Source organism: Lutra lutra, chromosome 15, assembly GCF_902655055.1.
Source record: "Lutra lutra chromosome 15, mLutLut1.2, whole genome shotgun sequence".
NCBI classification, from domain to species: domain Eukaryota; kingdom Metazoa; phylum Chordata; class Mammalia; order Carnivora; family Mustelidae; genus Lutra; species Lutra lutra.
Window position 1 is genome coordinate 44,753,312 of NC_062292.1, and position 23,219 is coordinate 44,776,530.

Below are 23,219 nucleotides of genomic sequence, written 5' to 3' on the forward strand. Positions count from 1 at the left end.
CCGCTCAGGGTTGCATTCTGGAGAAAAAGGACAGGAGCGCTGCTGTGCCCTAAGGGAGCGTAGCTTGCCCCTTCCAGGCCTACCCCATGGGGCGGAGCCCCTCAAGTCAGGCTCCTCCTTGCTCCCCCATGCCATACCCCCCACTTCCCTCTGAGAGGTCAGAACCAGGACCTGATGCCAGGGCCAGAGCCCTGCTGGTCCCAGGCCCCACTGCAAGGCGGGATCGGGAGTGCCCTTCTCTTGGGAGCTCAGCCCACGGATGTGCCAGGCAAAATGTTCCACAGATTAGTGCCTCCCGGGGTGGGACAGCAGCAGCAGGTGGCAGAACAGGACAGTGGAGGGAGCAAAAGCCCATGAGCCTTGGGTAGGATCACCAAGGACAGAGGCTTTCTTCTCTAGCTTCAGCCTCCAGAACCAAGAAGTTCTGGGGGTTCCTGCAAAGCCCCCTGACTCAGTTTCACCTCTCAGTGACCGCTCAATGCTGCATTGCTCACTTTATTTGACCAGTTGTGGTAATTACAGTGGTCTTACAGTTTGACTAAGTTCTGCTCCAGAAATACCATCAACTGGAGGGATGCAGGGGCAGGAGAGGAGAGATGAAGGGCCAGCTGAAAAATCCAAGGGAGGACGAGAAAGGCAGTTACAGCACAAAGAAACGTATCAGTGATGGACAAGGCAGCCTGGAGAGTGTGCCCTAAATTAAACAGTTCTAGAAGATAAGACCTGGCTGAGGTTTTCCAAATCTGCATTTGTCGAGTCAGGCCTTAATAAGGAACAGTTAAATAACCAGCATGAGACCAGCAAGCCTGGTAACTTGTAAGATCGGGGCATGAAGGCAGTAAATGCTGGTTCAGCCGAGGTATGCGGATGTCTGGAGGAAGGAGGAAGTCAGGCTCCTGCCTGCCCACCCCTACCCCTTGGCCTTTTTCTTTGGTGACTCTGGAGTGAGTAAGGTGGGTGGGTGATGGATCACCAAGTGGTTTTGACCCCAAGTTTCATCAACATTAGCTTTCTCCTTGGGTTAGTCATGGCTGAGGTCAGGCACCCCAAATCCAGCTGGCTCCTTGACCTCACAGTTCGTGCTGGTGGGGTGCTGGCTCCTGGTCTGCGTCAGCATTCTGGATGAACTCAAAGAGGAATTTCACCTGGGTCTCATAGGCCTGGACTGAGATTTTCTCATTGATTCCGTGGATGCTGAGCAAGAGTTTGGGGAAGAGAGGAGAGAGCCATGCGCTGTAGTGCGTATTACAGAGAACCCCCCCACCCCACGTCCCCTGAAGCCACCAGCCTTTGACCCTCCAGGGGTAAGAAGTGAGGGTCAGGGGACACAAGATCATCTCTCCGGGGTCCAGCCCCGTGGCAGAGAACGGTATGGGGAATATAATAAAAATAAAATCCCAGGGAGTTCAGACTCATTTCCTGCTTGGGAATCTATGGGATAATGTCTCCTCTGAGGGGAAATGATTTTCTGAATGCTCTTTCTCTTAGGCCAGAGTCTCCTGGCCCCCACTTCACTCCTTCTCCAAAAGGAGAGGGAGGGCGACTGCTCAGGGTTGCTGTGGGGCCTCCACTTCACCTGGGAACTACCCATCAGATCTTGTGCTCATGACCTGCCTCCACACAGCGCAACACACAACCAAACCACACATGTAACCTCAAAGATAAATGTAATAGAGAGTAGCATCCTCCTCTTCCAGTTAACAAACAAAACCCACAAAGCTGTTCTTACACTCATATTCAAATGTTTTTGTTCTATTGGCCTCTGACTTATGGTGGGGAAATTAAACTGGGTATGATAAGGAACAGAAAGGTAAATGGAATTCAACAACCCCCCCACCCCCCACCCAGGACTAAAAATTTGCTGAAGAACCCACACCCACAAAGTAGTAATTCACACACAGTAGTTACAATTGGTGATCATGTCTTAGATTCCTATAGTGTGTTTTCTTCTGAGAATTCAAAGCATGTATCCATCTTTGACAACATACAGGTCTGGATTTCACTGAGTGGTCACTGACAAGTCTGGAGTCTCCCTTTTTGGGGAGAAAATGAAGTCCAGAGGGTAAGTACTCCTCCAAAGGGAGGAAGGAAGTGGGGGAATCAGACCCAAGGGTCCTACTTCTACCAGGTCCTTTCCAATCACCTGATTATCTCCATCCCAGAAAAATAGTGGCCAATTCCCCTACATTCTGGGGAGTGGCAAGACTCTGACAATGAGGAAAAAGTTGGCCAGATGGGCTCAATAATGTCTTCATTTTAGTTTGTGCAAACCCTGGCTTTCCCCCATTCTGTGCACTGGCAGGAGAATGCGGTGTGGGTAGGCCAGATGTATCTCCTCTTTGGCCCTTGCCGTCCAAAGCATCTCCCTCACTCACCTATGGAAGCTCTGAGGAGTCACGTAGAGGGGGTTGAACCGGTAGATGCCAGCAGTGAGGTTTGCATAGTGTCTGCTGTCTGTGTTGCCAATACAAATGCCTAGATGGAGAAAATCAAGAAGAATGGAGCTTTATGGGAGCCGCCGAGCCAAGGTAGATGGGGGAGGTGGGCTGACTGGGAAGTTAGGACTTCTGGGTCAATAAGAACATCACCAGGGCCCTCCAGGGAGCCTGCAGCTGTGAATTTTTGTCCTTCAGGCTACCCATTCTTAAAACCTCACTAAAACGCTCTTTCAGCCAGAAACATGGACTCTCGTCCCCATGACATGAGTGAGCTATCCCTCAAATGGTCCAGACCAAAGTGTCCTCTCTCCACGATGACCAGGGAGGCCAATACCTTCATTTTATACCCTTATCTGGGCTATTTCAGAAACTGAGCTCTCTAGAAATCTAGGTATCCATTCTTTATTGCCTCCACTCTCTTTATACCGCCCTAGCTCCAAAAGAAACACCCTCCAGAGAGCTTTCCTGCTCTAAAGTGCAGTCCTCTTTAAGCAGAACATAATTTCCTGTTATTTTTATCCTCTGAAGGATGACTTTGTCTTCCAAGAGTCAAACTTCAGGTTAGGAAAGTCCCAGGACGGTCTCCAGTGTGTTCATCTCCTGAAGATAGTGTCAGCTCACCCCACACTCCGGCTAGGGCTGGGACCTGTCCCCACTGGGAGTGGTCTCTGAGAAAAGACATTCCCCCCACTCCCCACCCCGAATCACCAATTAAAGAATGGTGGGATGATCTGAGATGTTAATTGTGTTTTATTTAATTTTCCACTCCTGGTTTCCCATGGGTAACTAGGCCCTTCAAACTCCTTGCTTTAGGGATTTCTACCAGTTGATGTCTGCCTATCTTTATTCTGTAAAGACCTAACCTTTAATGGGATTATGGTGGGTGCCCCAGAAGGGAGATGGTAGTTCAAGGAGGCTTTGAGGGCCAAGAAAGAAGAATTGGGACTAAGGGGGCCAGGATAGTGGAGACCCAGGCCTTGCTCTGTAGAAGGAGTTGGAAGAGGTGGCCAACCTCAGAGGGGATGGCTGTCTGGTATGCTCAGGGAGGTGGGGTCTTAGGTCCAGAGTCAAAGATCCCACTCCCGGAACAGGCCATGAAATCAATGGAAACCTCCAACCTGAAGTGACTTTCTAGCTAGACCATGGATGTCTAAGGTAACTGCTCAGGACCAATGAACATTGGCCCAGGGACTCCCCCGCCATATTGCTTCCTAAGACCTCGAGGACTGGATTCAAAATGAGGGTGGTGGTAAAGGTGCCCCAGACCCTAACAGCTCCTATAGGTGAATTGCCTGAATAGTGGGACTTAGAGCAGATTTAAGTTGATTAAAAACCAAGGCTGGGGGCGCCTGGGTGGCTCAGTGGGTTAAAGCCTCTGCCTTCAGCTCCGGTCGTGATCTCAGAGTCCTGGGATCGAGCCCCGAATCAGGCTCTCTGCTCGGCGGGGGGCCTGCTTCCTCCTCTCTCTCTGCCTGCCTCTCTGCCTACTTGTGATCTCTGTCTGTCAAATAAATAAATAAAATCTTTAAAAAAAAAAAAACCAAAAAACACACAAAAAAAACCAAGGCTGCCCTTTTCACACCTGAGGATATAACACTTCACTGTGTGCTCCTTAAGGGGCCCGTGCCCAGCACAGAGGCGGGTCCGAGGTTTGCGCTTTGAAAATGAAGGACCTGGGGCATCTGGGTGGCTCGTTGTTAAGTGTCCACTCTTTTTTTTTTCTTTTTTTAAAAAGATTTTATTTATTTATTTGACACAGAGAGAAATCACAAGTAGGCAGAGAGGCAGGCAGAGGGGGAGGGGGCAGCAGGCTCCCCACTGAGCAGAGAGCCTGGTGTGGGGCTCGATCCCAGGACCCCAGGATCATAACCTGAGCCAAAGGCAGAGGCTTTAACCCACTAAGCCACCCAGGTGCCCCAAGTGTCCAACTCTTGACTCTTACTTTAGACACAGGTCATGATCTCAGGGTCCTGGGATCGAGTCCCACGTCAGGCTCCTGGCTCAGTACAGAGTCTGCTTGTCCCTCCCCACCAACACCTGCTTTTGTTCTCACTCTCTCTCTCAAATAAATTAACAAAATCTTAAAAAAAAAAAAAGCAGATGAGGGAATCCATGATTAAACCTAGATTTTGAAAAACCTGGTCTTAGCATTAGAGCATCCCCTCCCCTCGTCATGGACCGGAGATCCTCAAACTATGGGCAGCCATCACCTGGTCCCAGGATGCCCTCAGGGGATTTGTTAAAAAGGTGGATTCCGGGGTCCTGCCCAGATCTGGTTAGCCTGAGTCTTTGGGAGTCCAGATTACCTGGACACACTTTAATGAGTTCCCTAGGGAATCCTCTTCCACTCAACCTGGGGAGCCACTGTCTCCCCAGCCTAGGTTTGGAAGGCAGGCTGGACAGCTAGGGAAGGGGCACAGAGGCACTGCTGCTGGGACTGGTCTGGGCTGGGAGAGCAGAAGGGGGTTCCTGCCAATGGTATAGGCAGGGAGGCATTTCTGAGCTCTGATGCTGAGCTATTACCCTAGGATGGGCCAGAACCAGCCTCAGAGAAACCTGGCCCCTTTTGTGGCTCCTCCAGAGGAGTGTGTGTATATGTGTGTGTGTGGGGGGGGTGGGTTCTGGGCTGGGCTGATCCTGTCCTCCATGCCAGAGAGGCTGGACTAGGCTAAGCTAGGACCCAGGCATGACTGACCTAATTTATTGTTTCTGCTCTTTTCCTGTTTGCTTTCTGACTTCCACTCCGAGGGGAAAATACAGTTCCAATCTCATCACGAGGGGAGGCAGCCAGATGTTTCCAGGCTGAACAGCTGGGGTGGAGGTGGGGCAGGAGACATTAGAGAGGAAAACGCTTCCAGCCCCCACCTCCCTCCAGCAACAGCTGATGAAGTCATTACCTGGGACAACAGTGCTGACTTCCGGGAAGATGGACTGTATGGTCTGGCGGAGCAGCTGGTAGCCTAAGGCCTGAGAATCAGAGGGGCTGATGGGAAGGGGGTCAAAGGCAGTCAGCACGTGGAACTGGACCCGGTCGTCAGCCACAATGTTCTTGACGAGGTCTAGAACCTTGAGGGAGCAAGGAGAGGGAGTGTGAGTTTGTACGAGCTACTCTCCAAGTATCACATGAACTGCAGTAAGGCAGAGCCCTGGAGCACACAGGGGAGCCCATTTCTGCACTGGGGCATCAATTTCAAGCACACCGGCTGCAGGAGATGGAAGAGTTGGGTCTTCCTGGCAAGCAATCTACAGCATGGCGGACTCAGGTTAAGTGTTCAGGGGGTTTGCCTCACAGCCACGAGGCAGGCAGGGAATTAGAAAATTAGGAAATCATATGTCCTTCCTGTGGGCTGAGTCATGGGCCGGGTGGAATGCAGAAGACACAGCAGAAAGGGGAACACGGCCATCTGAGGCAGGGTGACAGATGTGATGACCTCATTTCAAACCTGGGAATCTGAGGCAGTTGAAGAAAGGGTCACACACTTTTCTTCCTCCTCTCTGGGCATCCCTGCTTCCTGTTTGTAACCAACTGCACTGGAGCCGGGAAGATGAGCTCAACACAGACAAAAAGTCAGGAGTTGGGGGACTGGTATTCAAGTTTTCTCTCTGCCTCCTTTCCTCAGGAAGGAACCTGAGGAAGCTCCTAGAAAATTCAGTCTGAAACAACTAGAGTTGAATCCAGCACAAGTCCTGGTCCCAGGCAGGACGTAGACCAGACCCTGAGGATCAGGTCACATGGGAGAATGGACCGGGAGGCTGGCTTCGGGAGGCCCCCTGCCCCAGCCCACCCCGCAATCCAGGGAAAGCCACAGCACCGGTCTCATCCCATCTGATCAGCAGTTGTTTGAACTGCCTCTGCCCTAGAAAGAGGGGTGTCCCACAGCTGAGGATCACCTGCATGGGGGGGCCTTATCTCAAAAGTACCCCTTTTTATGGCACTGTCCCCTAGAATCATGCTAGGAGCTGAGTCTGGAAAGGAATGAGGGTCCTATTTCTGGTTTAGAAATCACCATTGAGCCAAACCAGACTCCCTGCTGCTGGATTAGTCTGGGGGTGGTAGAGGACAACTCACTTATCAGAGCTTTTTTCTTTTTGATGCCAGCACTTCTGTCCTAAATCCTCTAGTATGTGAATTAGTACACAGTCCTGATGTGCCTTCAACCAACACAGAAGTTCCCAGTCATCCCCTTTAAGGTGGGTTGGGACTATGCCTACTGACCTCTGTCCCAAATTACTTGAACATTCCTGCCCCTAGAAAGTGAAGAGCGCACACAGATGGGACCCCCCCCAACCTCCGTGAGAGGCCACAGGAGCTCCGATTCCCCACTAACTCTTAGGCCAGGTCCTGATGCAAGAGGAGCGGCCACCTCATTTCTGTGTTTTCAGGACCAGGAACGTAAAAGGCATGCGAGGGATGCTGGATACAAGAACTTGAAAAGATATGAACCAAGGGCACCTGGGTGGCTCAGTTGGTTAAGCCTCTGCCTTCAGCTTGGGTCATGATCTCAGGGTCCTGGGATCGAGCCCCCTATCGGGCTTCCTGCCCAGCGGGGAGCCTGCTTTCCCCTTCTCTCTGTCTGCCTCTCTTCCTAATTGTAATCCCTCCTGCTGTCAAATAAATAAATATATTAAAAAAAAAAGATATGAACCAATAAAAAGAGTGGGCCTTGGCTCATGAACTTGTCCAGGATGATAGTGTCGCTGGGTTGGGTTCTCTGAACCTGGTCTCTGACTTCCCAAGGATGAAGCTTTACTGCTTCCAAAGCGCCCCCGGGGTGAGGTGGTATAGAGCCGCACCCGCAAGAGGGCAGGGTGCGTTAAGACAGATTCCTTGGTGGTGTGGATTCCGAGCCAGAATTTGAAGGAAGGCCATGAAATGCATGGAGAAGACATAGTCTGGGCGGGAGAAGGCATGCACACAAACTGGGGAGTGACACCCAACTTGTGCCGTGGGGGTCACTTCGAGCTGTGTGACCTTGGGCGAGCTCCTTAAGCCCTTGTGAACGTAAGGATAACTAACAGTAGCACTGACCTGGGAAGGGGGCTGCGAGCGCTACTCCATCCCGCCTTAGAGCACCTTGGTTGTGAATGTCTTCCTTACGAGGAACTCAGATGTGGCTTCCTGAGCACCTCACCCCTCTCCCTTTTTTATCTTATGTATTTTATATCCTCCATGGGATACAGTACTTACAAGCCAGATCAACGGCATCTCACCTCTTTTGAAGTTCAAGGCCTGTGCCCTTGCTGCCTGGAGGCTGTCCCCAGGTCTCTATTCTGCATCATGTCCCAGGGTAAATGCCACCCTGGAGGACTGACTGTCTGTTCCTACCCCACCCTACAGTCACTTTGTGACACAACATCCTAGGGTTTTCTTTATGGTACTTGCCTTTTAAAAAACCAACTTGGGGGGCGCCTGGGTGGCTCAGTGGGTTAAAGCCTCTGCCTTCGGCTCAGGTCATGATCCCAGGGTCCTGGGATCGAGCCCCACATCGGGCTCTCTGCCTGGAGGGAAGCCTGCTTCCTCCTCTCTCTCTACTTGCCTCTCTGCCTACTTGTGATCTCTGTCTGTCAAATAAATAAATAAAATCTTAAAAAAAAAAAAAAACCAACTTGGTCACGTACTTGACCACTTGCGTATTGCTGTCCCTTCCCCACTGGAACATTAGTGCCATCAGGATGGGAATCTTGGCTGCCGTGCGCACCATTCTTCCAAGTGCTTAGAAGAATGTCTAGCTCATAAGAGCCACTCAATAAACACTTGGTGAAGCAGTGAATGAAGGAAGGAAGGAATCTTCTGTGCCACACTCTACAGAGGGGGGGCCATGACCCACCCCTTGAGAAGCTCATTACCATCCAAGGCGCCATATTCTTCCCCAACTCTCCTTCAAGTGGGGGCTTCCTGCAACAGCTCCCAGTGATTTTATTTTTACTCCTTGAGGCCCACTCAGAACAAACCTTCTACAGGGCAGCCGATGACATTTCTGAAGGCTGCTCTTCACGCAGAGGTGCTGGGGACCTCTCTACACCCACAACATGGGAGACACCAGTTGGAGATGGAGGACGAGGGTTCTGGGAACTGTGCATGCTCCTGCTGGATCCAGCCCAAGGCCCTGCACCCTTGGCCTTCAGACCAGCAGTGTCTGAGGATAGAACCCGATGCACGGACAAAGGGCGGATAGGGTGGGGAGGGACCAGAACAAAAGGGTGCTGTGTGCTTTCAGATGCTGGAGGGTTTCCATTCCTCACTGGGCAGGTGGGCTGGATGCGCCCAGGGATTCCAGGGATTTCACGAGATAGACTGGGAAGGAAGGCCACTCTGGTGGGGGACCAGAGAGGAGGGAAGAGTGCCAGCAGCTGGGGAGATGAAAGCCCCAGCTGGTGGAAAAATAGCCCTTGGAAAGGGCATGGAGTTGGAATGAGGCTGGAAAAAAACTGGTAGAAAGAAGTTCAATGAGGGGAATTCAGTGATTTCCTGGCCCCATGATCCTCTAGGGAGAGGACAAAGGTTGGCACTCGATGAAAAGCAGCAGAGCCCAGGGCTCACACTGGTCGCAGCTTCCCCCGAATGCTGGGTGACGCTGGGCTGGCCATCAATTCATTCCCCAACCCCCTGCAAGGAGGGGTGTGCCTTGCACCCTGCGTGAGGACGAACAAAACCCTCCAGGGTGAAGAAAGTACGGAGAAAGGAGTGCAGAGGTCCAAGTGTGGCTGACCCACCCTCAAGGATCTGCACCAGAGACTCAGGGACCACAACCTGCCCCTAAGCCTGCTTCATTCTGGAACGTACTAGTCATTCCATAGTTGTTGGGCTGCCTCTTGAGATGATTTTTTGAAGGATTAGATTTGCCTTTTGAACTTTTTTTTTAGCTCAACCTGCTGTTTAAATAAGCTAGCCTTTCCTGCAGATGCCAAACATTCTGCGCGACGGCTACTCAAGCCTGTATCTTTCAGGTCACATGTCACTTCCCCGGGGAAGCCTTGCCTGACCCCACGCGAGGTCTGGTTCCCTGTTACGTTCTCCACTAGCACCTGGTCCCTCTTCGTCATGGCACTCATCACAGCTTGCATTTACGCACGATTTTAATCATTTTTAAATTGATGTTTCCAGAAGGCCGCTCACTGTCAGGCTCTGTCCTCAATCCTCTTTACTTCTAATTTTATACATCCTTCCTGTGGGTTTTTATTGACTCTAGAGGTTTCATTTATGTCAGTAACACTCCAGCCTGTATCTCTAGTTTATTCTATCTCCAGACCCGAGGTATTTATAATTGTCAAGTTATAATTTATAAGCTTCTCAAGCTTCTCAAACTTCTCAACCATTATACTTCTCCCCCAATGTGCTCTACTTCCTGAACTCTCCATCTTGGTTAAAGGCATCAGCCCCTGGCCCACAATCCAGGTTAAAACCCTCGGAGCCATCCCGCCTTCCTATCTCCCCTTACCCATGACCCACGACATCTTGCTGAACCCAGCCTTCTCTGTCCCATCACCGCCACTCCATCTGCTGCCTGAGAGGCTATCACAGCTTCCCAACTGTCCCTTCCTCCATGCCCGCCTCCTCTGCATTGCCACCGGCACCGTCTCCCCAGAAGCACATCCGAGGACATCAGGACCCTGTTTGAAGACCTCTGAAAGGTCCCTCTGTCTGTGGCACACAACATCCTGCGCCCCACGCTCCATTTTCACCACTTGCCACTTCTGCCCAGGCTGTCCTCCTCTTCATCCCTACTTTACTTTAGCCGGAGTCTGAATGCCTGGCTTCTAGCTAAGTCCTACTTGTCTTTTATATGGTATATATGGTATATGGTAGCTCACATGTCTTCTATATGGTAGCACTATTTCTAGTGGTCAGGAAGCACTTTCTAGACCCTCAGAGACAGTGACAGTCCCCTTCTCTGCACCGGTCCTTCGGGAATTTGTTCATCCCAAATCACTGATCTGGTGTGGTGGTTGCGGAGCTAGACCCTTAGATGCGTCACCTTGGGTATGTCACTTACCTGCCTTTTTGATCTGTGCCTCAGTTTCCCTGTTAAATAAGGATGACTGTAGGGTGGTCATGGGCATTAAACGAGTATGCACATACCTTAGAACAGTGTCACGTACCAAGCAAGCCTGCGGGATATTTCTGCTACTATTGTTATCATTCATTAGACTCCAAGCTCCCCCCGCCCAGAGGTCTCCTATCCTAGCCACCTTCCTGGAAGCCTCCAGAGAAGGCTGAACAAATGCTATTGGATAAACAACCAAGGTTGGTTGAAAAATGGTGGCTGGCCACCCCTGGGACGGCAGCTACACCCACATCCTGAGCACCAAACATCCCCGATACTGAACCAGTGGCTGGGAGCAGAAGTCACACACCTCCTGGACGGTCTGCGCAGGGTCAATCCGGAAGTTGACCATGGCCTGGGCCACTGGGGGGATGACATTCACCTGGAGAGAGAACCACAAACCCGGCCTGAGCCACACATGCCTCCCACCCAGGAAAGGCCAACTACTACCAGTAGAGAAAGAGGAAGCTGATTTGATAAAGGCACAGGGCTCCATTTTCCATCGGCCCCTTGTCTTCCTAGGGCTGCTGACAAGTGAGCTAGAGAGGTGTCTCTGTGTTAGGCCAGACCTCCACGCTTCTTGGTTGTGGGTGGGGGGGGGGTCACAGAGAGCTGCTCAGTCCGACTGTTTTCTCTGAGGCCACGCAGACCTCGCTCTCCTGGCCCCATGCAGCATCGTGGGCTGTCTCCCGCACATGCTCTCTTCCCGGGGTGCCTGGGCTGTCCCTGCAACAGCTAATGGTCGCTCAGGACAGGGCGCCCCGAGCCACTGCAGGCCCCCATCATGCTGTGCCTGATCCCCAAAGGCGGCAATGATGGTGGTTTCCCACGTCTAACTGCAAAATGTGACTCTGTTCTCTGCCTGCCCAGGAAGAACCCAAGACTAACTGGAAAAGAGAACTGGGCTCTGAGTGGATTTTTTCCTCAGAGGCCATGAGAGAACAGACTCCCCGACTCTGAATCTTTCTTTGAACTGCTGTGGTGCAAAAAATCACTAGAGTAGGGGCAGGAGAGCTGGGCTGTTATAAATTAGCCATGGGATTTTGCGTAATTATAACTTGTCTGTGCCTCTGTTTCCCGAATGCCAACTGGGGCAACGGTACCAGGAGGGCTATGAGCAGATCAAAAGGAATAACAAATGTGACAGTATTCTGGACGGATAAAATGGCATTCACACGCAAGGACACGGTATTACGATTTTGGGGAATACTCTAGGCACACTGGTAAAGACAGCTCGGGTCCGGCGGACACACTGGACACTCCAGTCAGTGATGCTAGGAGGTCAGTGAAGTGCCATTCATTGGGGACCAGAGCTCCATGAGGCCACCCGGTAAGCTAGGGGTATGGCGCTCCCTAAAACAGTGCTGGTGGGACTGGTAGTAACTGGGCCAGTCTCACCTTTCTCAAGACTGCAGGAAGGCCTAGGCCCAGGCTACCCAGGGTGGCTGTGGCTTGTTCCTTGAAACAGACACACCCCTTCGTGGCCAACCCAACTAGAAGTAGACCAATTTGCCGAAAAGCAGTTGTTGGAAAAGAAAAATCCATCAAAGTCATCATTCACTCAAAGTTTATCTCTATGAGTGAATTTCTCCTAGAACTGAGGTCCTTTCAGATTACCCAGTATTGGGACGCCTGGGTGGCTCAGTTGGTTGGACGACTGCCTTCGGCTCAGGTCATGATCCCGGAGTCCCGGGATCGAGTCCCGCATCGGGCTCCCAACTCCACAGGGAGTCTGCTTCTCTCTCTGACCTTCTCCTCGCTCATGCTCTCTCTCACTGTCTCTCTTCCAAATAAATAAATAAAATATTAAAAAAAAAAAAGATTACCCAGTATTTAGTGTGTTTTAGGAAATGACTAATATATGCCTTTAGGCGTTGTATACATCACAAATGTTATTGTAGACTTTGTAAGTAGCAGGTGAGTTTCTCTCATTTGACTCAGAATAGCACGAGGGTAAAATACATTAATCATGCATTAAATCTGTTGGCAGGATCAAACCTTTCCAAGGATGGTGAAGAATAACCAAAAGACCCTTGATGGTAGAAAAGTTAGAACCTTTAGTCTGCCTGACCAAAATGCTAGGTAAATATTTAACATGCTGAATGAGAATCCTTCACAGAAACTCCCAATAACTTCCCTTCAAACCAGTATCATGGCTGTTTTTTTTTTTTTTTTTGAAGGGGTACAGACCCAAGGAACCTGAGAGGGGCCACAGACACCCCCTAAAATACACATATACAAAATCTGGCCAGCAATTTCAGAAGGTTTGTGGCCCTCAGCTACAACATTTGTTTTTGAAGATTATCCAACCAGTACCACTGTGTAGTTCAGCCCTGGGCCTTCCTAGTATTCGAACTGCAATCAGAGGAGGAAAAAGGGTAAGGAGACAAAGCCAAATGTTGGAGAGGTGGGTGGACAGTGAGGAAAAGGTGTAGGGGAGGATCCAGGAGATGTTACCTTGACTCCTGCGTTGAACATGGTGAGGGCCACGGTGGTCCTGACCAGAGCGTTGGTTATGTAATTCCTCTCCATATACCTAAAGCAAAAGGACTAAGGTCAGACATTAGGAAGAACTGTCCAATGTGGAGAAAGAATGGGTTAGAAGATTACCCACTTTCCTGACTCTTGGAGATGTTTAAGACTAGGAGGGACATCCTATGTGTGAATTAGATGTAGTTCTGGTGGCGAAGGGATGATTAATCAGGCCCGGTTAAGCCAAGAAGAAGGGACTGGGTAGGGGGTAGGTTTGGGCTGGAGGATAAGAAAGAAGGAAAGATAAAACTTTACCTGCTTACAAGCGGCCCAAATAGCCACAGGTTGCTCAAGATAATATTGGCAGGGAAGGGGAACTGAAAGGGAAAGAACCACATCAGTGGGATTTCAGAGGGGTCAGCATAACGGGGTCCCTGTACCCGAGGCCTGGGTCTCTCCCTCCTTTAGATCTGCCTTGAAGGCCCTCAGCGGTAGACTTGAGTGAGGATGAGTGGGAACCAGCTCCCAAAGTGTGCCTGGGTGTGCCAAGTCTTAGGGTCTCAGAGGAGCACCGACACCCCTGGGAAGAGTCAGATCCTTGTGTCTTGGCTCGGCCTCTGGCTGAAAACAGGTGAGCACGTGCACAGCGCTGATCAGCAGTGGGTCCCTCTACTACTCTGGAAGCTACATTTCTGCCACCCTTTCTTCCTCTTCCACAGCCAAGCAGGAATGCGGGAGACGCCTTTTCCCACCTCGTGGGCCAGTTGCTGCAGTGTCATTTTCAGTGGCCCACTTCCAAACATGTTCGGCATTGGTGTCTGCTCCAGGCTGGAAGAGAAACGGAATTCTCAAGACTTCCCCAACCCCAGTTAAAGGTCCGCGATCTGAAGGCAAGAAGGAGGGAGACAGGATTTTTCAACAGGTCTGGCCAGGAGGTGTCGTCCCGTTCACCTGTCCACCGATCCACCTGTTTGGAGACCTCAACGCCCAAACGGGACACTTCGAGTCCATTAGCAGAAGCTGTCCCTGTCTGGCACGTCCAAGCAGGTACCCCGACTCTCATGCCACCTACCACACTGTAGCAGAATTCTCAGTCTCTGCGGCTACCTGTGAGTTCCCCGAGGAAAGGGATGGTCTGTTCCTGGGCACAGAGCCTTAAACATTGGTCATCAGTTACGTCTTTAACTGAAGTAATATACTTCTTCTTCCCACTTTGCTAAGAACACCCAAGCTTTGTTGTGACAGACCCTGCTGTGCTCACCCACGGCCCGCTGCCCTTAGGTCCTGCCTTGGCTTTTACTGCCAGCTCCTGCTTGCTATATGTGTAGATTCTTTTCTGACCTCTAATCCCTGCGTGGGTACTGGTGCCTCTGTCCTCCCCGCAGCCCTCATCGTGGCTTCTCAGCCCAGCTCCATGGGGCAGGAAGCTTAGCCTCTTCCAACTCACAGTGGGAAAGTACCAGGTCTTCTATCCTGAGTGCGGCTAGGGAGTGGGGCCCGTGCTGCTTACCGGCTGACAGCGGCTGCGAGGACGCCGATGGTGGTCTCCTTTGGGGGAGCTGAGGAGTGGCCTGGACTCATGTTTACTTGCAGCCTGAGGTTAATTGAACCCTTCTCTGAGACCCCAATCCTGCAGGAGAGAATCGGAGAGGGACTTCCTGACTTCCTCCCACCCTGAATTATCCCATGGGCCCAGAGGTCTGCCTGCACAGTGGTCTGGTAGTCTAGGAGATTGGCTTCATGCTGCCTAAAAAAACCAACCCTAGAGGAGAAGAAAGGGAAAGGGGGAACCCAAACCTGGTGGGCATTCAGGAGCAGAGGAGTAAAATAAGGAGTTGCCTCGGTATGACTTATGGACACAAGGCCGGGGTCATCTGAAGGGGGGTGAGAATACCTTCCAAAGTAGGAGTGGGCAGGGGTATAGCTCGGTGGTAGAGCATTTGACTACAAAGTAGGGGTGGGGTACTTTACTCACATAGCAAAGGGCTTCTTGAGGTAGGGAATGAAACCATCCAAGATGAAGTCACCCTCATCCACAATGAAGGCTAGCTTGACACCCCTTGCCTGTAGCAGGGCTGAGATCTTCTGAGCCCCATTATGTCCTGACACCTGCAAACATTGAACCCATGGCAACAGTCCTTTGCAACCAGACCTCCAGTAGCCAGTGGAGACACATTCAACATAGTTGGGGGCTCTAGAACCATCCTGCCCAGTCTCTTCCTGGGGAAGGGGTGGGGGTAAGGGGTCTAGACAATCCTGCTTCACTAGACCCTGGAATATCACAGCTGGACAGCCAGACCACCCTCATTTCACATATGAAGAGACTGGGACCCACAGAATGGGGTTACTGGCCCAGGGTCAATGTAGATGACATCACTGGAAACAAAATACTGATTCCTTGCTCCCTGTTGGTTCTCTTTCTGTCACACCCATGTTTCTCAAGGTGTCACTGATGGAACACCTACCCGCCTTAGACATTACCAGGGAGTTTGTTAAAAAATTCAGTGCTATGCCTATCACTAAATGAAAGAAGCCGATCTGAAAAGGCTGTACCCTGGATGAGTCCAACTATAGGCCGGTCTGGAAAAGGCAAAACTATGGAGATAGTAAGAAAAAAAAAAATCTGTGGTTTCCAGGACTTGCGGGAGGGAGAGAGGGATAAATAGGGGGAGCACAGAGGATTTCTAGGGCAGTGACACTACTCTGTATGACACTATAATGGTGGACCCATGTCACTGTTGGACCAAACCAACAGAAGGACACCAAGAGTAAACCCGTGTAAACTAGGGCTTTGGGTAATTATGATGTATCAGTGTAGGTTCATCACTTGTATCATCCGCTGGAGATGCAGACAGTGGGGGACCCCTGGGATGCAGGAGGTTATAGTGGAAAGAACCTTGGCTCCAGGCAACCTGGGTTCCAGCCATCGGCTTGGTCACTGTCCAAGTGACCTTCCCTTATAAGGGAAGTCTCTATACCTTCTCAGTTTTGCTGTGAATCTAAAACTGCTCTGAAAAATAAAGCCTTTTATTTTATTTTATTTTTTTTTAAAGATTTTATTTATTTATTTGACAGAGAGAGATCACAAGCAGGCAGAGAGGCAGGCAGAGAGAGAGGAGGAAGCAGGCTCCCTGCCGAGCAGAGAGCCCGATGTGGGGCTCGATCCCAGGACCCTGAGATCATGACCTGAGCCGAAGGCAGCGGCTTAACCCACTGAGCCACCCAGGCGCCCCAAAATAAAGCCTTTTAAAACCAAATTCAGATCTATGGCCCAGGGTGTGGGAATCTGCACTTGGGTCCAGGGCCTTAGACCGTCCTGGCACAAAGATACCCAGAGAAGCTGGCAATAACCCCACACCATATTCTGGAGACCCTGCTGCTGGGGAGCAAACTGGCCTAGAGTGAAACTCCCTACCGCCCCCCACCCCCAACAGAGGTTCTCAAGATGGTTTACAGGGTGAGGAGGCTTTACCTCTTCATCATGGCCCAGAGCAATGAAGAAAGATCTTCGGGGGATGTAGTTTCTGTTCAGCAGGAGCTCCAGGGCCTGCAAGATCGCCTGGGGGTGGGGAGAAGCAGAAGGGAAGAGGGAGAATAGGGGCATCGGTGACATGCAGCTGCCTGCATCAGGCCTGCTGGGGCTGGCATCAGACACTCTCTTTAAAGAGAACACATTCAAGGGGCCCAGAGGGAGGGAGGTGAGGAAGCTTAGCTCCTTTCCTAGCAGGAGGGAAGCATACATGTATCAATTCGCAGCTGAAAGGGTCCCTGGATATCATCTACTCCAGTCCTTGTTTCACAGTTGAGAAATCAAGACCCAGAAAAGGACAGTGACCAAGCGATGGCTGGAACCCAGGTCGCCTGGAGCCAAGGTTCTTTCCACTATAACCTCCTGCATCCCAGGGGTCAGCAGAGCGTGCCCAAGCTGGGGGACTCTTTAGGGCTCCCAGGCAGAGGGAACAAAGCATTTCAGACCATCAGAGAGTTCTTGTTGTCCACTGTGCCTCGGCCATGGATGAAACCATCACGCTCCAAGCCGGAGAACGGGGGCACCTCCCAGCCTTCGTCGGTGGCGGGCACCACGTCACTGTGTGCCATCAGCATGTAGGGCTGCAAGCTGGGGTCTGAGCCTCGGACAGTGAGCAGGTGACTATACTCTCCTATGACTTCATGCTGAATAAAGCTGGTTTTGAAAATGGTCGGAAAGACTAGGGACAAAGGGATGAAAAGCAGGGAGAGAGAAAGCCAGATTTAACACTTTCCTTTGGATTTCCTACCATTTCATAGAAGATGTCTGCCCGGGGCCCCCCTTTTTAAAAATGTGCAGCGTCCTGTAGGAAGCCTTCCGGAACAAAGCCAGTGGGATTCCTGATGTGCCTGGTCGCTCTCTAAAATTCCTCTTCCTCATATTTTAATGTGCTACTACTATGCAGTAATGGGCATATCAAGATTCTATCGTGGTGACAGCTGACAGAGGAAGATCTGGTTTGGTGTGACTCACAATGTTATCACAAGTATATGCTACCGGGCTATGAAGACGAGGAGTGTGTTAAATTTTAAATACAGCGGTCCCCAATATCCAAATTACTTGGAACCAAACATGACTTTTATATTAAAAAGAAAAAGAGAAAGGCCTTTTTTTACTTGAAAAATAGTATTCCTACTGCATGTATCATATGGAGAGAAGACTGCTCTGTCTAGCACAAGGCCACACTCCTGTGTGCCGGTGTGGATTTCTCAGGGTCGGTTACTCGGGTTGCAGACGATGTTAGAGAGGGGGTACTCACTATACACCTGGGCCGACTTCTCCCAGCTCTGACAACTTTGGAGGGGCTGTTTATTCCCTTTGACTTAGGAAGAGGGCCTCACTACTCTCCAGGAGCTTTCCACATGACGACTGGGGAGTTCCAAGCCTCCTTTTTCTTCTTGACCCATCCCTTCTTCCGCTCACATCGGGGTGAGGGGCTGATAGGGCAACTCAAAGTTGCCGAGGGCCTCGAAACTCAGAAATGAGTCAGTAAAGAATCTGGGGAAGGGCCCAGGTGGATGGAGTGTGTACATAGGTGTGTAGGTGTGTGTATGGAGGTAGGGGTGGGAAGAGCCTGGGGTAGAGTTTCTAGAAACTTGCATGGGAAGAAGGAATGCCTAGTCCTACCTTTTTTTCCCTTTTTTAATCTGAGTATAGTGACACAAATGTCCCCTCTGTTTTCGGTATGTGACGTACTGTATACACTGCAAGTGTAGCTACCGTCTGCCCCGACACGGGGCTGTTAGACTAGGACCGACTATATTCCTTACCCTGTGCCTTTTATTCCCTTTCTTCGTCCCACCTGTTGATTACATCATATTTACTGACCGTAACATATTCAGGGCAAAGATCGGGAGAGTTCAAACTCCAACCCAACAGCAACGTGCTTTAGTTTCTCAGAGGCCAAACAAACCTTTAGTCTCTACTCTGCATTCGGACTCCTGGGGCACTTCTATTCCTCCCCACTGCGCGTAAACTCAAAATAGGCCCACAGCAATTTGACTGTCCTCTGGTCAGTAACAAAAGACACTTCTTCATCACCTTATTAAAAAACTGTCTGCCGTTCTGCCCCCCGCCCCCCCGCCCCTTTCCACAGCTTGTGGCAGACCTGTCTGAATGTATTCTCCAAACTGAGCCAGGGCTGTTGTGTTCAAGTTCTCGGGGCTGAAGGACACTGTTGGAATCTGGATGGCACCTGTCGGGGCAGATAGAGATGGGAGATTACGGATGATAACAACCAGTGGTTTTCCCATAGCTCTCTGTGCAGACAGGACAGAACAATCCTATGGGGTATTTTCTCTAATGCGAAGGTGGGAAAACAATTTAGAGGGGTTCGGTGAGCTACTCAGGACTATCCTGGAAAAAGCAGCAGAACTGGGGGGCGCCCGAGTGGCTCGGCGGGTTAAGCCTCTGCCTTCGGCTCAGGTCATGATCTCAGGGTCTTGGGATCGAGCCCCGCATCGGGCTCTCCGCTCAGCGGGGAGGCTGCTTCCCCTCTCTCTCTGCCTGCCTCTCTGCCTCCTTGTGATCTCTCTCGGCCAAATAAATGAATAAAATCTTAAAAAAAAAAAAAAAAGAAAAAAAAAGCAGCAGAACTGGGATTTAAATCCAGATCTTTAAGGTTTTTTAGACTAATATATATATATTTTTTAAATTTATTTGACAGAGAAAGAGTATGTGCATGAGCGGGGGGAAGAGCCTGTGTGAGGGGTCTGTTTCTCCCTCTGCCTGCCGCTCCCCCACTTGTGCTCTCTCCCTTTTCTCTATGACAAATAAATCTTAAAAAAAAAAAAAAATGCTGTGCTGACTATATTCATAGTTGCTTGGATTTCCCAGAAGATCTCCAGGATACAAAGGAAGCTAATCCAAGTAGCTACCTCTGCGTATTTGTGGGGGCAAGAAAATGGTGGTGGTTGGTGGGAAACAGGGCCACAAAGACAGGGTAGGACTGAGACACCCCCGCCCCACCCCGGATCTCTTACATTATTTTGGGTTTTAACTATGTGAATGTATTACCTATCCAGAAATAAAGGAAACATTTTTTAATTGGCAAAAAAAGATGTGTGTGTGTGTGTGTGTGTGTGTGTGTGTGTGTGGTATTCAGCCACAAAAAGTGAAATCTTGCCATTTGTGACAGGACAGATGGACCTAGAGGGTATTATGCTAAGTGAGAAAGACAAACACCGTATGATTTTACTCCTATGTGGAATCTGAAGGAAGGAAAGAGAGAAAGAAAGAAATTCAACACATAATCAAATTAAAACAAACATAAATACAGAGAACAGACTAGGGGGTTCTAGAGGGGATTAACCATGTGTGATGGATGGGAACTAGACTTGTGGTGGCGATCATTTTTCATTGTATACAGATGTCAAATTACAAAGCTGTACACCTGACATTTTATAATAATAATAATAATAAAGAGTTAAAAAAAAGGAAAATAAAGTCCAAGATCGGAGGTGGGGTAGGGGTAGGTGGACAGGAGTAGATTTTGTGGATCCTGAGCCTAAGTGGGAAGCTGCTATAAATTGCTTCTAATTCTCACTCTGCCTCTGAAACCATCATCCCTCCAATGAACCGGAGAAGCCCACTATCCTGGATCCCTACACGAGGGAGGCTTTGTGTGCAGAAAGCAGATTTATTCCTCATGGACTGGCTCACCCAGAGTCTCACTGATCTCTCAACCAAGGCCAGCATTCTGGGCACATGATGGAAGGTGTGGACTTAGGGGCCCCTGGGTGACTCAGTGGGTTAAGCCTCTGCCTTCGGCTCAGGTCAGGATCTCGGGGTCCTGGGATTGCTCAGCAGGGAGCCTGCTTCCCCCTCTCTGCCTACTTGTGATCTGTCAAATAAATAAATAAATACAATCTTTAAAAAAAAAAAAAAAAAAGGAAGGTGTGGATTTAGAAACTCCTCTATTCCTCAGTCCTTAATCTTCCCCCTCTCTGCCTACTTGTGATCTGTCAAATAAATAAATAAAATCTTAAAAAAAAAAAAAGGGAAGGTGTGGATTTAGAAAGTCCTCTACTCCTCAGTCCTTAATCATTTCATCCACTTTACCCAGATGTGTCAGGCCTTAAATTGCTACTAGGTTTATCCCTTCCAGGCCTGAAGCCTTTACACTTTGATCCATCATTCCACGAAACACCTGTGGGAGAAGAATGCAGTAAGGGAGGAGGTATTGAGTAGCTATCCCAAAACACAGTGGGAAGAACAAATACACCCAGGCACACGGTGCATTTATCAAGGGAGGGCCTCTGAAAGATACCCTTCCCTGTCAGTTTTGCTAAGGATCCACCCTGCATCACAGCCAACCACATATCCCACATAAGGATATGTAGGCCATATAGCCACGTGGTTATAAGGTCCCTACTTTGGGTTCTTTAAATAAGGAAGCTTTTGCTTTCTTCTAGGTGAAAAAGACTTGGGGTGAGCAGCTGCCCCCCGGCTTTCAGAGAACTCACTATTTGTGCTGCTCTGCCTCCAGACCAACCGTTCAGGCACATGGACAATTTATCTTCAATCACGGGGGTTAGCACAGGGTCCCTGCATCTGCCTGCACGTGTTTATGTAGGCAGTTTCTTTTAATCCATTATTTAATGAAAGGGAAAAGACTAGAGCTAAGCCCAGTGGTGAGGGTTTCATTATCCCCTAGGATCTAGCTCTCCACAGAACCTTTCCTCTTTTCTCTAGGAAAATGCAGACTGAGAAGGCAAATGAGTTTTTAACCTTGGTTTGAGGTCTAGGGGAGAGATGTCTGTTAATTTGGAGAGGAAATCTGGAACATCTCACACCCCAGAGCTTCGGAGTCCTTCCGAGCTGGATGGATCCTACAAGCTAGAGATGTTATCACACCCTGTTCGCTCCTTGCCCTGGAGTCTCTGGGGAAGGTCATTTAATTGACCTAAGCTTCAATTTCCCTCCACTGTAGATAAGATTAAGATAATTTAGTTTTAAATCATAGAGATTTCACAGAAGTGAAAACTTTCTAAGGTTAAAAGTACGAAGAAAAGGGGCGTCTGGGCGGCTCAGTGGCTTAAGCCTCTGCCTTCGGCTCAGGTCACGATCTCGGGGTCCTGGGAGCCCTGCGCCAGGCTCTCTGCTCAGCGGGGAGCCTGCTTCCCCTCCTCTCTCTCTGTCTACCTCTCTGCGTACTTGTGGTCTCTGTCTGTCAAATAAATAAATAAAATCTTTAAAAAAAAGTACGAAGAAAAGCTATTGCAATACTGAGGAAAAGCAGGGGGTGGGCTGGGTGATGGGCAAGGCAGCAGGGGCGATAGTCGAAGTGGGGAAGATTCCGGACAAGCAGGGAACACCGGAGTCCCCCAGAAGCCAGATCTGGGGCAAGAGTGGCGTCCCCAAGGCAAGAGTGGCGTCCCCAAGGCCCGGCACGAGGTGCTGGGACTCAGGGCTAGTGCTGGTCTGGGGAGTGTGGTGGCGCTCCAGTTCTAGTAATGGACCCTCTGCGGAGGGCCTGGGGCGGCACGGGTTGGCCCCAGGAGAGAGGGACCGGTATCTGGGCGAAGCTGGCTGCAGGGGACCAGGCTCACCTTTCAGCGCTTCCTTCATCGCTAAGCGCTCGCCTGGGCTGAACTGAGAAGGGATTTGCGGCGCCTTCTGATGCTTCTGGTCCTTCAGGCCCTGCGATCTGGAGACTGTGGAGGTACCTAGCAGCAGCAGAGCCGCCAAAGCCAGCAGGCAAACACACTGCGGAACCATGCTTCCCTCCGGTCTGCAACTGGAGTTTGCGCTTCAACTACCAAGACGGAGATTGTCGTCCTGTCACTGCTCCAATTCCCGCAATTGCCTTAGCCCCACCCTATCCCCAGATCTGACCAATCGTCGCTTGCCGGGGGCTGAGGAACAACCAATCGACGGGACGGCTCCGCCCAGGTGCGCAGGGCCTTTTGGGAGTGGTGGTTTCTCGGTCAGGGGCAGGCAGAAGTAGGGCAGAGGTGAGGGCCCCAGGTCAACTGTAGGTCTGATGTGCCCTTGATCTTCTGCTTTGAAGTTCTCGGAAATCCCTTGCTATATGACAAGCCAATTAAAGGAGGGAAACGCAAAATAAAATCAACAAAGCGTGTCAGACCTTAATCTGCTTCTCACTTCTGAAGTTTAGAACTTGATTACCAACCCCCTGGATGGGGGGTCCTGGCTTTATTTATTATTGGGCCCCCGGCTTTATTTAACCTGAAATTGAAACGGTATTCCTCTATCTATAGATGTGGCTTTGAATCAGCTCAGAGGGCTTGCCCCTGTTTAGGAATTCGCTGGAAGTGTTTTAGATATTAATGTAAACGCTGCATTTTTGCAACTCTAGGCAAATACATGAAGACTGAAGGATTTTGAGAAAGATTGTGTTTTAATAATTTTGATGTATTTAATAAACTGAAATTTTAATAGCTGTTCACAGTAAAGGATCATTTTGGGGAAAAAAAGAAAAGAAAATTGGGACACAGAATAAAATTAGATTTATGGGAGCCAGAAGAAAACATTCCTTTCATATCCCTTGATGCAATTTAATCTGCCACCAGTCACATATTTTAGAATTCTCTAGAAAAAAAAATCAACAGTAGGGCTGCATAGCTACTCATGCCCAAAGCTGCAAATTCACACTCCTGGTGTCTGCCAAAGCTCAAGAGAAGGAGTGCTTTGTTCCCTTTCGGGAATCCTACTTAAAGTAATAATAATAATAACAACAACAACAACAATTCCAAACAAAAGACTACAATCATA

At 49.9% G+C, this 23,219-nt stretch overlaps 1 protein-coding gene across 1 annotated transcript; it reads right to left on the reverse strand.

Moving 5' to 3' along the window:
* Window positions 1–478: 478 nt before the first annotated feature.
* PM20D1 (peptidase M20 domain containing 1) lies at window positions 479–22,254 on the reverse strand. Its single transcript, XM_047705413.1, has 13 exons — window positions 22,034–22,254; window positions 18,592–18,678; window positions 16,931–17,163; window positions 16,428–16,514; window positions 14,931–15,064; window positions 14,466–14,585; window positions 13,708–13,783; window positions 13,271–13,332; window positions 12,941–13,019; window positions 10,794–10,865; window positions 5,336–5,504; window positions 2,376–2,475; window positions 479–1,194 (listed from the first exon to the last, which is right to left on the reverse strand). Exons 1-13 carry the CDS (start codon window positions 22,200–22,202, stop codon window positions 1,071–1,073), a joined length of 1,512 nt encoding a protein of 503 aa, XP_047561369.1. The 5' UTR covers window positions 22,203–22,254; the 3' UTR covers window positions 479–1,070.
* Between the last annotated feature and the right edge of the window lie 965 nt (window positions 22,255–23,219).

Coding starts and splice junctions, on each gene's coding strand:
- PM20D1 (XM_047705413.1), bottom strand. CDS start 22,202: ATGGTTCCGCAGTGTGTTTGCCTGCTGGCTTTGGCGGCTCTGCTGCTG. Junction 13,784..14,465: donor CTCGCAGCCGCTGTCAGCCG/GTAAGCAGCACG, acceptor TTTCTCTTCCAG/CCTGGAGCAGACACCAATGC. Junction 2,476..5,335: donor AGTCAGCACTGTTGTCCCAG/GTAATGACTTCA, acceptor TTCTCCATCTAG/GCATTTGTATTGGCAACACA.